We start from the raw sequence: 16,452 nt of genomic DNA, 5'->3' as shown, positions 1-16,452 counted from the left end.
GTGAGTCAGGCTGCGGAACTTGAGCAGCTTTGCTCTGCCTCCTTAACACGAAGTATAAAAGAAAACTGCTTTTCCCAGCTAACAGCTATCCAATGGTGTCTGCAGCTCTATAGCGGCAAAAAAACATTTGACAGATTTCCTGTCAGCCCTACGTTTTGCTTTTAGGGGCAGACAAATGATTCATGCCTCTTGGCTAAGGGCTAGATCAGCGTTTCCCAACCAGTGTGCCTCCAGTTGTTGCAAACCTACAAATGCCAGCATGCCTGAACAGCCATAGGCTGTCTATGTTACCCTTTCTCGGGCCAAACTTCATTTGACATAATCCAAAGAATTTCAGATCATGTATACCACACATGTCTTGAGAGAGGAGTATCCGAACCTGTACGAATTGTACTTAGATGTTGCAACATTCTCCTACAGAACTTTTGTGTCGTTTTGCCGACATATAATTTCGGACAGGTGCATCTCGCAACATATATTTTTTGTTCCGCAACTGATATTGTCTAATCTGATATCTCTCTTGGTCTACTGGGTTGACAATCTCCTGTGATTTAAGCATGAATTGACAAAAGCTGCAATGGCCAGCAGCCAGGTTGTAGTTATCATTTGGCCATCCGTGTAAGACAACTACAACCTGGCTGATGAATAAAACCAGGCAATTATCCTGTGATATACACTCTATATTGATTACAACACTGTCATAGACAGATTTTAACACACTGTTTAACCCCTTAACAACAATGGGCGTAAATGTACATCATGGTGACGTGGTACTTAACGCGCCATGACGTACATCTACGCGCTGTCATGCGTGGCAGGTCCCGGCTGCTATCATCGATCGTGCGGATGTCCGCCATTAACCCCTCAGATGCCATGATCAATACAGATTGCAGCAGTGCGGTACTTGGATGAATGGATGATTGGATCGCCCGCGGCGATCCGATCATCCAGCATGGCAGCCAGAGGTCCCCTCACCTGGCTCCAGCTGTCTCCCGGGGTCTTCTGCTCTGGTCTGCAATCGAGCAGACCGGAGGATCACCGATAATACTGATCAGTGCTATGTCCTATACATAGCACTGAACAGTATTAGCAATCAAATGTTTTCTATGAATAGTCCCCTGTGGGGACATAAAAAGTGTAAAAAAAAATGTGAAAAATCCCCTCCCCCAATAAAAAAGTAAAACGTCAGTTTTCCATTTTACCTCCAATAAATCGTAAAAAAAATTAATACACATATTTGGTATCGCCGCATGCGTAAAAGTATGAACTATTAAAATATATTGTTAATTATCCTGTACGGTGAATGGCGTAAACGTGAAAAAAAAAGGTATAAAAAGTAAAACCTAAGCAAAAGTGGTACTGATAAAAACTACAGATCATGGCGCAAAAAATGAGCCCTCATATCGCCCCCTATATACGGAAAAATGAGAACGTTATAGGTGTTCAAAATAGGGCAATTTCAAACATACAAATTTTGTTAAAATGGTTTGAGATTTTTTTTAAGCAGTACAATTATAGAAAAGCATATATCATGGGTATCATTTTAATCGTATTGACCCACAGAATAAAGAAAACATGTCACTTTTACCAGAAAGTGTACAGCGTGAAAACAAAACCTTCCAAAATTTGCTAAAATGCGGTTTTCTTTTCAATTTTCCCACATAAATAATATTTGTTTGGTTGCGCCGTACATTTTATGGTAAAATAAGTGAAGTAATTACAAAGTACAATAGGTGACGCATAAAACAACCCCTCATATGGGTCTGTGAATAGAGATATAAGAAAGTTATGATTTTTAGAAGGCGAGGAGGAAAAAACTAAAATGCAAAAATAAAATTAGTCTGGTCCTTAAGGCCAAAATGGGGCTGGTCGAGGGTTTTAATCATGAACAATAAAAGTTATATTTTATAGGGGTTCACCATATTTATAGGGGTGTGAGTTTCTCCGGGCTTGGGCCCAGGAGTTGGTGGTTTTCTTATACTGTACTGTGAACTCTGTAAAAACCTTTCATATGGTTAGGTCGACAGAACACTAAAAACCTCTGATAATGTGAGGAGTCACATACAGGATCACAATAGAGAGTTTCAGACAGTGCTCCGACATTATACATTGAACTTTCAGATGGCGAATGTTTTGTGTAAACACAAGGACCTTTCAGAACATTGGTGACGTCTTAATAAAGTTACATTAAAAAAAAAAAAAAAAAAGCTTGAATAGACTAGAGTCACCAGGAAACCAGCAGAGAAACAATGCCGTCTCCATGGTGGCAGCAGCTCAGTGTATGACACCAGATATACAGTGACGGCTCGGGCTGCTGAACACCATGGCTCTGCCATTCCTGCCAGGAAACTCCTTTAACCGCAGTGTAAGTAGAAATTGTTTCAATACCAATCTGTAATCCAGTGGTTCCTAACTGGGCGCCTTCAGCTGCTGCAGAACTACAACTCCCAGCATGCCCGGACACCCTTTGGGAATTTTGCAAAACCTGGAGGCACCCTGGTTGGGAAACACTACTATAAACAAAGGAGCAGTGTTGTCCAAACAGCGTGCCTCCAGCTGTTGCAAAACTACTACTCCCAGCATGCCCGGACAGCCTTTGGCTGTCCGGGCATGATGGGAGTTGTAGTTTTGCAGCAGCTGGAAGCACACTGTAAAAGAGTTATAGTAAGGTTTTTATCTGTCATGTAACCCCAGGAAAGAACATTAGTTGTGACATCAAGCAACAAGTGTTTGAAAAATCGGAATATGAGTTGTTCCTGATATATTTCCTAAAACGTTTACTATCTCTTTATCATACCGTGTCTAGCGATTTTGATACTGTGAATACTACAGGCTGTAAGGAAATGCTGGGAGATGTCGTCTATTGACAAATGCAGAGTCTGAGGTTGCAGACCTGTGAGGCTGTGTTCACATATATCAGTTACTTACAACACACTTGATGATTTTAGTCACTTTCAGGGTGCATTCACACGCTCTTTGTTTTTGCGGGTTTTCCGCTGTGTATTTGAGAGGGTGCGGGCTCTTCTTGGCTGTCCGCAGCAGATTTTCTACGGATGAATTTACGTTGCGGAAAATCCGCCGTAAGCCCCATTGAAGTCAGTAGGGACTGCGGCGGATTTTCCGCAGCGTAAATTCCGCCGCAGACAATCTGCTATGGACAGCCGAGAAGAGCCCGCACCCTTTCAAATACACAGCGGAGTGTGTGAACGCACCCTAAGGCCATGTTTACATGGCTGAAAATGTGTGGAATGTCACTAGGACAGCTTGGAAATGTGGCGTCTCATAGACGGCAATGCATTTACGAGTGGAATCTGCAGAAAGAATAGACATGTTTATTCTTTCTGCGGACACTGAAATCAGGATTTCCACTGTCTAAGAATAAGAACTCATTCATATTACGCAATCTTCGCCCATCTCCATAAACAGCAATGCATTTCCAGACTCATTACCCCGAAAGAATGAACATGTTCAAGGTCCAGAACTTCCGTGGCAGAACTTCTGCCGGGGAAGTTTGGTAGTGTGATTGGGGCAGCAGAAGCCCATTGAGAACAACAGGAGTTTGCTGCACTGTATTTTTTAAGTGGAATTCTGAAAGTGTGAATGGGCACTTTTAGTAAATATGGGCCAGTCTCTTCTCAATCCATTCACAGCCCATGCTCTCTCTTAGGCTAGGTTCAGACCAAGGAATTTCCGCCTGCTTTGAAATTGCAAGAGGAAATTCCGCTTGCTAAAATGTATAGTGTAGTGAATGGTTTTCCGTTCACAAATTCACACTTCGGAATTTGTGAACGGAAAATCCGCTTATAAATTTTTGCCTGAAGAAAGGGGTTGCTCTTTCTTCAGGCTGAAATCCGCGCGGAACACATTGCAGTCTATGGCAAAACACATTTTCTGCCCGGAGATTCCGTAGTCTGTACTTAGCCTTAGTCTTACTACATAGGCCTCTGCTAGGCCACAGGATAGTCCATTCTCTAACTTGTTAGGGCTCAGGCTCACTAGCCTCTGTGGCTCTCTTTCAGTCTCTGAGGCTCTCTTTCAGTCTCTGAGTGACACCCTCTGGGCCCATTCATACTATGGGATTTCGAAGCGAAATTCAGCTCAGAAAGCCTTCTCTAAAATGTGATTGCCTGAAGAAAACAATTAAGTGAATGGGTTTTCCATTGACCCATTCACACTGAGGAAAGGGCAGAAAGTTCGGCCGGGAAAATCCCGGTCTCTGTGCGGACTGCATCGCCATGAATAGTGACTGAGAAGGTCCACGTGGTTCTAGCACAATTGAATTTTAGCGGTGCCTGCTGCAGACAGAATCTCTGCCTGGGTGGAGATTCCATAGTGTGAATGCACATTCTGATCCCTTCATTTTGCAGGACACATCTCACACTCTAATCTTGAGGAGTAGCTGCACTGTAAAAACAAAAATGCAGCCAGCACCTAAACCCAATACACCCAAAACATGTAAAAAAAAGAAAAAAAAGAAAATGGCAGCAGCACACTTGGTCAACAAAATGAAGGCTCTTTGCGCACTTTTTGATCAAAATGTGTCCCCCCCATCCACCACGCAGAGGTGGCCTCATATCGGATGGGACCCTAACATTCACTCACCTCAGGCTGGGTGACATTCTGAATCCACTAACAACCCAAAACCACCTCCTGTGTAATAGGGGAGGGGATGCACGGCTACAGAGGGAGCCACTCCCCCCACATTGCACAGCAAAAACAAAATAAAACAAAAATGTAGCCAGCACCTAAACCCAATACACAGGTGCACGCTGCTGTGGCAAGTACAAGACATGTAAAAAAAGAAAATGGCAGCAGCACACTTGGTCAACAAAATGGAGGCAATTAGCGCATTTTTTGATCAAAACGTGTCCCCCCATCCACCACGCGGAGGTGGCCTCATATAGCTGTACTATAGTCCTATAAAGTTTAAGTGGAGCAGCAATGCATATACTCACCGACATTTCATTCAAGAGGTGGCACTCGGGCAACCATTTTCAAGATCCCAGTGGTACGACTCCCCTCATTTAGAGATGTACTGCCTATACTTATTATAATGATGAAACCCCTGTAATGGTAATGTAGCAGTCACATAATTAGGAGTCTTGTGGAATCCTTTGAGGCTAGGATTCCACTGGGTTTTTTGCGCTGCGTTTTTTTGGATAAGAAAAAACGCCTGAAAAAATGCCAGTTCAATGTCCTGCGTCTGGCGTTTTTTCATTTGTGTGGAAATAGCATTTTTGTCACCTTTTGGCGTTTTTTTTCGTACCCAAAATTTGTTGGGTACCAACAAAAATAAAAAAGGATGCAGCAGTGATGGAAAACATTTTATTAAACGAAATGTATATATTTTATAACAAACTTATTATTAATTTTTAATAAAGTGTGTGTGTTTCACTTTTTTTTCTCAATTTTTTACATTTTTTATGTAGTACTACTAATCCCAGCATGGAACAGACTGTTCGATGATGGGAGTCGTAGTACCTGTATTATAGACAGATCGCCCCAGGTCTCAGTCCTGACACCCGATGCGATCATCCATAATATAGCAGAGATGCGAGCGGGTCTATACATCGCTCGCCTCTCCGCACTATACTCCGGCAAGTGATGTCAATAGAAATTCATATCACTCATTCATATTTTCCGCCCAGAGCTGTGATTGGCCGGATGGTTGCAGCCAATCACCGCTCTGAGGAAAAGATGAATGAATGAGTGGCCAAGTATAGTGCAGAGATACGAGCGCTCTATACAGCCGCTCTGCATCTCTGCTATAGATAGGATGATCACAGTGGGTGTCAGGAGAAGTGACATCCGCTGTGATCTGTTCTTATCTGCAAGTACTACTACTCCCAACATGGAGCACACTCTGCTCCATGCTGGGAGCTGTAGTACCTGCATTAATAAACAGATCACAGCGAGTGTAACTTCTGACACCCGCTGCGATCTGTCTATTAATGCAGGTACTACAGCTCCCAGCATGGAGCAGAGTGTGCTCCATGTTGGGAGTAGTAGTACCTGTAGTTATGGAAAGATCACAGCGGGTATCACTCCTGACACCCGCTGTGATCCACCTGTATAATGTACAGATGTGGGCGCTCTCCTATGGTCCCCTGCACGGCTGTATGTATACATATGTTCCTATTTCTCACAGAGAGCTGTGATTGGCTGGAACCATCTGGCCAATCACAGCTCAGCAGGAAATATGAATATGTGTAAATATACGTCAGGGCAGGGGACCATAGAAGAGCGGCCGGCCGCATCTATATATTATACAGGAGAATCGCAATGGGCGATCTGTCTATTAGTACAGGTAGTACTACTTCCATCATGGAACAGTGTGTTCCATGCTGGGAGTAGTAGTACAAACTAAAAAAAATGTAAAAAATAAAGAAAAAAGTGGAAAAACACACACACACAATACATTTTTATAATTGTCGGCTACATTTTTATTTCCCCGCCCACATAAATTGATCCCTGTTTAAAAAGTAATAATTTTTTTAAAATAAAAAATATACATTTCGTTAGATACAATTTTTTCCTTCACTACTGTATCTTTTTTAAAAAATTATTTTTAATGGTACCCTACGAAATTTTATTCAAAACAGGTATCTCCATCACTTTTTTGGATCGCTAAAAACCGCCTGCAAAAACGCCAAAGTTAAAACCCACATATCGTTTTTCTCACTCCTACTTCTATTGGAGCAAAACGCCACGATTTTGACTAAAATGCAGTTTTGAGCGACATACAGCGTTTTTTTTTTCAAAACACCATGGAGCTGAAAAAAACGGAAAAAAAGTGAAAAAACGGCAAAAGGATTAAAAGAAAACGCCAAAGTGGAATTAGAAAGTGGAATTAGAAATTTGCAATTTGTCATTGATTTACAGCTAACATCTGGCCGCAGAGTTTTTTGGCCAAAAAAACGCCATGCGGCAGAATTGGCGTTTTTCTTGGCGCTTTTGCAAAAAAACAAACAAGTGGAATTCCAGCCTGAAAGGGAACATATGAAATGTCTGCACTTTTGTAATGTACAACTTGCTATTGTGTATAGTGTAACCTATGCTGTATTCCTGTACCTGGCACACATCTGTTGAGGAACAGGGCATAGCTACTACACATAACCAAGTTATACATCATGACATTGTTCACCTTTTCTGAACAGAAACATTTCCGTAAGTATTAGTATTCATCTTTTTCTCAGTTTTTTTTTTGTGTTTTATGTTTATGTTGCTAAAGCTATTGATAAACTAGTTTTCCCAATGTGTAATTTATCTTTAGTTGGACATCTTGTCCATTTCATGGCCTGTTTGCTGATAGTACATAAACCAGTGTTTTCCAAACAGTGTGCCTCCTGCTGTTACTAAAACGACAACTTCCAGCATGCTAGGCCGATATGTTCCAGCACGGCTACATATATGAGGTTGTGATATGAGGAGAGTATATGAGGAAGGGATATAAAGACATGATAGTTGGTCAGTGTATGAATATGAGGCCCGGATATGGGGATGAAATGTGAGGACAGGATATGAGGCCAGGATATGGGGATGAAATGTGAGGACAGCATATGAGGCTAGAATCTGAGGATGAAATGTGAGGACAGGATATGAGGCTAGAATCTGAGGATGAAATGTGAGGACAGGATATGAGGCTAGGATCTGAGGATGAAATGTGAGGACAGGATATGAGGCCAGGATCTGAGGATGAAATGTGAGGACAGGATATGAGGCCAGGATATGGGGATGAAATGTGAGGACAGGATATGAGGCCAGGATATGGGGATGAAATGTGAGGACAGGATATGAGGCCAGGATATGGGGATGAAATGTGAGGACAGGATATGAGGCCAGGATATGAGGATGAAATGTGAGGACAGGATATGAGGCCAGGATATGGGGATGAAATGTGAGGACAGGATATGAGGCCAGGATATGGGGATGAAATGTGAGGACAGGATATGAGGCCAGGATATGAGGATGAAATGTGAGGACAGGATATGAGGCCAGGATATGGAGATGAAATGTGAGGACAGGATATGAGGCCAGGATATGGGGATGAAATGTGAGGACCGGATATGAGGCCAGGATATGGGGATGAAATGTGAAGACAGGATATGAGCTTGTGATATGAGGACTAGATATGAGAGTGGGATATAAGGATGGGATATAAAGAAAGGATATAAGGACGGGATATGAGGAAAGGATATAAGGTTGGGATATGAGGGCGGAATATGAGGTTTGATATGAGGACTGGATATGAGGATGGGCTTTGAGGTTGTGAAATGAGGACTGGATATGAGGTTGGGATATAATGATGGGATATGAGGTTGGGATATAATGATGGGATATGAGGTTGGGATATAATGATGGGATATGAGGTTGGGATATAATGATGGGATATGAGGTTGGGATATAATGATGGAATATGAGGTTGGGATATAATGATGGGATATGAGGTTGGGATATAATGATGGGATATGAGGTTTGGATATAAGGTCAGGATATGAGGATGGAAATTGAGGATGAGATATTAGGTCATGATATGAGGACAAGATCATTGTTACTTTTCCTTTCCCACAAGGTTTAGGTAGAAATGCTGAGTACTCTGCTAGTCAATGATGAATTCCCCCTATGTGTGATTTAAAATCCATCCCCTATATTCTAGCAGGAAACTATAATATTATTTTAACCCCTAAGGGTACGTCCACACTGCATAATTCCCACCGAATTCCATAAGTAGATTTCCGCAAGCGAAATTATGTGCGGTGAACTTTAATAACACTGAAATTGTTCCGCGCATAGAATGAACATGTTCATTCTTTGCACGGAAATCTGCGAGCAATGCATAGCCATCAATGGTGACGGCGCAGTGCCGCAGAGTCCTACCGCCGAAGTATTTCGGCAACGGCTGCCAGATGCAATCTCCACAATGTGAACGCACCCTAACATTCCACGACTGGGTAACCCCCTCTGTGATTCTCTGGGTTATAGGACATTTCACATGTATTTTTCTTTAGTGTCAGTTTTGTTTTAATTTGTTGGAGGAAAAAAAAACAACAATTAATTTTTCGTCATTGAAAAAGGTCGTATATCTGTATATTGAAGATCTCAGCCTGTTCTGTGGGTGGACACAAGGACCTTTCAGAACATAGCTGATGCGTTTAAATAAAGTTGCAAAGTGAAAAAAAAAAAAAAGAGTAAACTGAGAGTCACCAGGAAACCAGCAGAGAAACAATGCCGTCTCCATGGTGGCAGCAGCTCAGTGTATGACACCAGATATACAGTGACGGCCGGGCTGCTGAACACCATGGCTCTGCCATTCCTGCCAGGAAACTCCTTTAACCGCAGCGTAAGTAGAAATTGTTTTCCGATATCAGCCCAGGAAAGCAGATGTGTAGTGTCGTCTGCAACAAGTATATGGAAAAAGGGAGTAGTAGTCATCACCAGGAATGATTAAAATCTCTATATCAGTATTATGCCTGTGCCTCTCTAGGCGTTGTGAAACTACTACTCCCAGCATACTAGTCTATCAAGAAATGGTGAGACAAAGACTGGTGTTGTAAATAATACACCAATATTTTATTTACGCTTGCTTTTGCAGCTGACGCTATTTTTGTGACCAGAGAAGGCGAATAAGGCTTAAATAAAACACATGCGCATTTTCTACTCTGCTTTAAAAAAAAATGGGGATTGATTTTTTTTTTGTGTGTTTTGTCACATTCATCAGTAGAAATTCTTGAATCACATGGGGGAAGATTTATCAAAACCTGTCCAGAGGAAAAGTTCTCCAGTTGCCCATAGCAACCAATCAGATCGCCTCTTTCATTTTTCACAGGCCTCTTTAACCCGTTAAGGACCCAGCCATTTTACACCTTAGTACCCGGCCATTTTTTGCACATCTGACCACTGTCACTTTAAACATTAATAACTCTGGAATGCTTTTAGTTATCATTCTGATTCCGAGATTGTTTTTTCATGACATATTCTACTTTAACTTAGTGGTAAAATTTTTTGGTAACTTGCATCCTTTCTTGGTGAAAAATCCCAAAATTTGATGAAAAATTTGAAAATTTTGCATTTTTCTAACTTTGAAGCTCTCTGCTTGTAATGAAAATGGATATTCCAAATATTATTTTATTTTATTCACATATACAATATGTCTACTTTATATTTGCATCATATAATTTACGAGTTTTTACTTTTGGAAGACACCAGAGGGCTTCAAAGTTCAGCAGCAATTTTCCAATTTTTCACAAAATTTCCAAAATCGCAATTTTTCAGGGACCAGTTCAGGTTTGAAGTGGATTTGAAGGGTCTTCATCTTAGAAATACCCCACAAATGACCCCATTATAAAAACTGCACCCCCAAAAATATTCAAAATGACATTCAGTCAGCATTTTAACCCTTTAGGTGTTTCACAGGAATAGCAGCAAAGTGAAGGAGAAAATTCACAATTTCCATTTTTTACACTCGCATGTTCTTGTAGACCCAATTTTTGAATTTTTACAAGGGGTAAAAGGAGAAAATGTATACTTCTATTTGTAGCCCAATTTCTCTTGACTAAGCACATACCTCATATGTCTATGTAAAGTGTTTGGCGGGCGCAGTAGAGGGCTCAGAAGCGAAGGAGCGACATGGGGATTTTGGAGCGTACATTTTTCTGAAATGGTTTTTGGGGGGCATGTTGCCCCTATGGTGCCAGAACAGGAAAAAAAAAACACATGGCATACCATTTTGGAAATTAGACCCCTTGAGAAACGTAACAAGGAATAAAGTGAGCCTTAATACCCCACAGGTGTTTCACGACTTTTGCATATGTAAAAAATATTTTTTTTAAATTTCACTAAAATGTGTGCTTCCCCCCAAATTTCACATTTTTGCAAGGGTTAATAGCAGAAAATAGCCCCCAAAATTTGTAACCCCATCTCTTCTGAGTATGGAGGTACCCCATAAGTTGACATGAAGTGCACTATGGGCGAACTACAATGCTCAGAAGAGCAGGAGTCATATTTGGCTTTTTGAGAGCAAATTTTGCTCGGGGGCATGTCGCATTTAGGAAGCCCCTATGGTGCCAGGACAACAAAAAATACCCACATGCCATACCATTTTGGAAACTAGACCCCTTGAGGAACGTAACAAGGAATAAAGTGAGCCTTAATACCCCACAGGGGTTTCACGACTTTTGCATACGTAAAAAAAAAAAACGTGAGGAACGTAACAAGGGGTACAGTGAGCATTTACCCCCCACTGGTGTCTGTCAGATCTTTGGAACAGTGGGCTGTACAAAATTTTTAATTTGCGCAGTCCACTGTTCCAAAGATCTGTCAGACACCTGTGGGGTGTAAATTCTCACTGCACCCCTCATTACATTCCGTGAGGGGTGTAGTTTCCGAAATGGGGTCACATGTGTTTTTTTTTTTTTTTTTGCGTTTGTCAAAACCGCTGTAACAATCAGCCACCCCTGTGCAAATCACCTCAAATGTACATGGTGCACTCTCCCTTCTGAGCCTTGTTGTGCGCCCCCAGAGCACTTTGCGCCCACATATGGGGTATCTCCGTAGTCGGGAGAAGTTGCATTACAAATTGTGGGGGGCTTTTTTCCCTTTTACCTCTTGTCAAAATGAAAAGTATAGGGCAACACCAGCATGTTAGTGTAAAAATTTTTATTTTTTTACACTAACATGCTGGTGTAGACCCCAATTTCACCTTTTCATAAGGGGTGAAAGGAGAAAAAGCCCCCCAAAATTTGTAAGGCAATTTCTCCCGAGTACGGCGATACCCCATATGTAACCCTAAACTGTTGCCTTGAAATACGACAGGGCTCCGAAGTGAGAGCGCCATGCGCATTTGAGGCCTGAATTAGGGATTTGCATTGGGGTGGACATGGGGGTATTCTACGCCAGTGATTCCCAAACAGGGTGCCTCCAGCTGTTGCAAAACTCCCAGCATGCTTGGACAGTCAACGGCTGTCCGGCAATACTGGGAGTTGTTGTTTTGCAGCTGGAGGCTCCATTTTGAAAACAGTGGCGTACCAGACGTTTTTCATTTTTATTGGGGAGGGGAGGGGGGCTGTGTAGGGGTATGTGTATATGTAGTGTTTTTTACTTTTTATTTTATTTTGTGTTAGTGTAGTGTAGTGTTTTTAGGGTACAGTCACACGGGCAGCGATTTTCCCGCTGCGAGTTTGAGCTGCCGCGCAAAATTAGCTGCATCGCAAACTTGCAGCCTGATACTCACTGTAAGCCCCCTGCCCATGTGAATGTACCCTGTACATTCACAAGGGGGGGACCTCCAGCTGTTGCAAAACTACAACTCCCAGCATGCACAGTCTATCAGTGCATGCTGGTAGTTATAGTTTTGCAACAGCTGGAGGCACACGGGTTGGGAAACACTGAGTTAGGAAACAGACAATGTTTCCCAACCAGTGTGCCTCCTGTTGTTGCAAAACCCCAACTCCCAAACATTCTCAGGCATGCTGGGAGTAGTAGTTCGGCAACATTTTTAGAGCCAGATGTTGCCGAACTACAACTCCCGGCATGCTTGGAGTTGTAGTTTGCAACATCTGGAGGACTACAGTTTGCAGACCACTAATACAGTGGTTCCCAATCTGTGCCCTTCCAGATGTTGCAAAACTACAACTCCCAGTATGCCAAAACTGTCCAGGCATGCTGGGAGTTGTAGTTCTGCAACATCTGAAGGGCCAGATGTTACAGAACTACAACTCCCAGCATGCCTGGACAGTAAGGGCATGCTGAGAATGTGTAGTTTTGCAACATCTGGAAGGGCACAGTGGTCTCCAAACTGTGGACCTCCAGATGTTGCAAAACTGCAACTCCCAGCATGCCCAGACGCCAAGGGCTGTCTGGGCATGCTGGGAGTTGTAGTATATAGGGTCCCAATGCAGCAATGCATGTCGCTTTACGGCGACGTGCATTGCTGTAAAGGGCCCGACCGCGGCTGAAGATCTACTCACCTGTCGCCGCCGCTGCCGTCTTCCTCGCCGGGATCCGGGTCTTCAGGGACGAGGTAAATACTGGGGCCGGTCCCCAGCACTCCCCCGTCCCCCGCCGCGTCCTCCGGTCTTCCTCCCGGCCTCTCCGGACTTCCAGGGGCCGGGCAGGACGGGAGGAAGTAACCGCCCCCCCCCCTCCTGCGATTGGTCGGTTAACTAACCGACAGATCGCAGGGTATAGGAGGAGGTGGCCGGCTTGCCACCTCGCTCCTAGTCTTCAGCATGGTCCTGGCTGTCTGTGACAGCCGGGATCATGCGAAATTACCGGGCGGTCGGGTCCCAGAGACCCGATCAGCCCGGTATCGCCGCAGATCGCAAGGGCGATTTCCCTTGCGATTTGCGGCGATCGCCGACATGGGGGGCATACATGGCCCCCCCTCGGCGTTTGCCCTGGATCCCTGCTGAAGGATTTCAGCAGGGATCCGCTTCCGATCTCCGCCGGGTGAGCGGCGGAGACCAGGAAAAGACATGACGTATGCATACGTCATGGGTCCTTAAGACCCAGGGTGTGATGACGTATGCATACGTCATGGGTCCTGAAGAGGTTAAAAATGAAAGAAGCGAGCTGATTGGTTGCTATGGGCACCACTCTTCCTGTGCACAGGTTTTGATAAATCTCCCCCCTGGTCTTGAATAAGAAAAACCCTACTGAAAAAAAAACACCAAAAATGTATAGAAGGAATTTGTCAAGCATTTTACGTGTCTTTTGGTGTTTAAAAATGGCGCATTGATGGTTTTGCAACTTTTTGTGAGAACTTTTATACTGAAGTGCTTACTTTGAATTTGCAGTGGTTGTGAATTTATCATGTACGACTTTTCTCTAAATGTCACCGATTTTGTTGCAGAGGGCTCCAAATATTGTAAAGCAATACCAGAAATCGTTAGATTTACAATACTTGCTTACAGCTTCCCACACGTGCACATGCGCCAAATTTATCACACCATGTGCGACATTTCATAAATTAGGCGCATTTACACATGGGTGAGATTTATCAAATCTGTGCAGAGGAAAGGTTTTCTTTTTATATTCTTCAGATGTCTTTTTATAAATGAACGAGGCGATATGATTGGTTGCTATGGGCAACTGGTCAACTTTTCCTCTGCACAATTTTTCATAAATCTTCCCAATATTTGGTGCCTGGTAAGTTAAGTAAAAAATGTGTGTAGCTAAACGCATAGTAATAAATCTCCCTAAATATATAGGAAAAACACTACAAAAGCTGGATCAGAAATACATGAAGCTGGTTGCAGCTTTTCATGACTTTTATTTATTTTTTTCAAACCAAAAAAATGCTATCAGTGTGTTTAGGAGGCTGTATACATACTAAAAGGTCTGTGTTCTATCCTACTGCATCATTTAGAAGGGTCCTTGTTGTGCTTGTTTAGATTTTGGGAAGAGTTTGCCTCCTATATAACCTTCTCCGATGAACCCAAAAACTATGCATCATTTACAATATTGTTTTATACTCAGATTTATTTTATTAGATTGACAACATTTGTTGTATACACCGGAAAAATCTCCCAACATATATGTGGAATGCAAAGATCTACTATTTCCAACTGCATGTAAAAGAGTTGGAAATGTTACCTATAGACTCCCACTGTAAAAAAGAGAGTATAACACACTGTATGTTTTTTTTTTTTTTTGCGGTAAACTTCTGTATTTAAAAGTGTAGTCGGCTTTGCTTTTTAATATAGAGAAAAGTGGTATACCATTGTTTCCACTTAATCCCTTAAGGACTGAGCCCTTTTTCACCTTAAGGACTCGGCCATTTTTTGCAAATCTGACCACTGTCACTTTAAACATCAATAACTCTGGAATGCTTTTAGTTATCATTCTGATTCCGAGATAGTTTTTTCGTGACATATTCTACTTTAACTTAGTGGTAACATTTTTTGGTAACTTGCATCCTTTCTTGGTGAAAAATCCCAAAATTTGATGAAAAATTTGAAAATTTAGCATTTTCCTAACTTTGAAGCTCTCTGCTTGTAAGAAAAATGGATATTCCCCCCAAAATTTTTTTTTATTCACATATACAATATGTCTACTTTATATTTGCATCATAAAATTGATGAGTTTTTACTTTTGGAAGACACCAGAGGGCTTCAAAGTTCCGCAGCAATTTTCCAATTTTTCACAAAATTTTTAAACTCGCTTTTTTTCAGGGACCAGTTCAGGTTTGAAGTGGATTTGAAGGGTCTTCATATTAGAAATACCCCATAAATGACCCCATTATAAAAACTGCACCCCCCAAAGTATTCAAAATGACATTCAGTAAGCGTTTTAACCCTTTAGGGGTTTCACAGGAATAGCAGCAAAGTGAAGGAGAAAATTCACAATCTTCATTTTTTACACTCGCATGTTCTTGTAGACCCAATTTTTGAATTTTTGCAAGGGGTAAAAAGAGAAAATTTTTACTTGTATTTGAAACCCAATTTCTCTCGAGTAAGCACATACCTCATATGTCTATGTTAATTGTTCGGTGGGCGCAGTAGAGGGCTCAGAAGGGAAGGAGCGTCAAATGGTTTTTGGGGGGCATGTCACCTTTAGGAAGCCCCTATGGTGCCAGAACAGCAAAAAAAACCCACATGGCATACCATTTTGGAAACTAGACCCCTCGGGGAACGTAACAAGGGGTAATGTGAACCTTAATACCCCACAGGTGATTCACGACTTTTGCATATGTAAAAAATAAAAATAAATTTTTTACCTAAAATGCTTGGTTTCCCTAAAGTTTTACATTTTTAAAAAGGGTAATAGCAGAAAATACCCCCAAAAATTTGAAGCCCAATTTCTCCCGATTCAGAAAACACCCCATATGGGGGTGAAAAGTTCTCTGGTGGCGCACTACAGGTCTCAGAAGAGAAGGAGTCACATTTGGCTTTTTTGAAGGAAATTTTGCTCTGGGGGCATGCCGCATTTAGGAAGCCCCTATGGTGCCAGGACAGCAAAAAAAAAAAAAACACATGGCATACCATTTTGGAAACTAGACCCCTCGGGGAACGTAACAAGGGGTAAAGTGAACCTTAATACCCTACAGGTGTTTCACGACTTTTGCATATGTAAAAAAAAATAAAAAAATTTACCTAAAATGCTTGGTTTCCCAAAAAATTTACATTTATACAAAGGGTTAAAGCAGAAAATACCCCCCAAAATTTGAAGCCCAATTTCTCCCGATTCAGAAAACACCCCATATGGAGGTGAAAAGTGCTCTGTTGGCGCACTACAGGTCTCAGAAGAGAAGGAGTCACATTTGGCTTTTTGAAAGCAAATTTTGCTCTGGGGGCATGCCGCATTTAGGAAGCCCCTATGGTGCCAGGACAGCAAAAAAAACCCACATGGCATACCATTTTGGAAACTAGAGCCCTCGGGGAATGTAACAAGGGGTTAAGTGAACCTTAATACCCCACAGGCGTTTCACGACTATTGCATATGTAAAAAAGGGTA

At 42.2% G+C, this 16,452-nt stretch overlaps 1 protein-coding gene across 2 annotated transcripts in view; it reads left to right on the top strand.

The window, feature by feature from the left end:
* The first annotated feature begins 2,308 nt into the window (after positions 1-2,308).
* Positions 2,309-16,452, top strand: part of EFHC2 (EF-hand domain containing 2) — a 119,025-nt gene continuing 104,881 nt past the window's right edge. The window contains exon 1 of one of the 2 annotated variants that reach the window (XM_056558173.1): positions 2,309-2,365. In XM_056558173.1, coding sequence (XP_056414148.1) covers positions 2,324-2,365 — 42 coding nt within the window. In that variant the 5' untranslated portion in view covers positions 2,309-2,323. Of the gene's footprint in view, positions 2,366-9,191; positions 9,341-16,452 lie in introns of those variants that run through there. The other variant, XM_056558172.1, reaches the window with a different exon arrangement.

Source organism: Hyla sarda, chromosome 2, assembly GCF_029499605.1.
Source record: "Hyla sarda isolate aHylSar1 chromosome 2, aHylSar1.hap1, whole genome shotgun sequence".
NCBI lineage: Eukaryota > Metazoa > Chordata > Amphibia > Anura > Hylidae > Hyla > Hyla sarda.
This window is presented reverse-complemented; position numbering and strand designations above follow the sequence as displayed.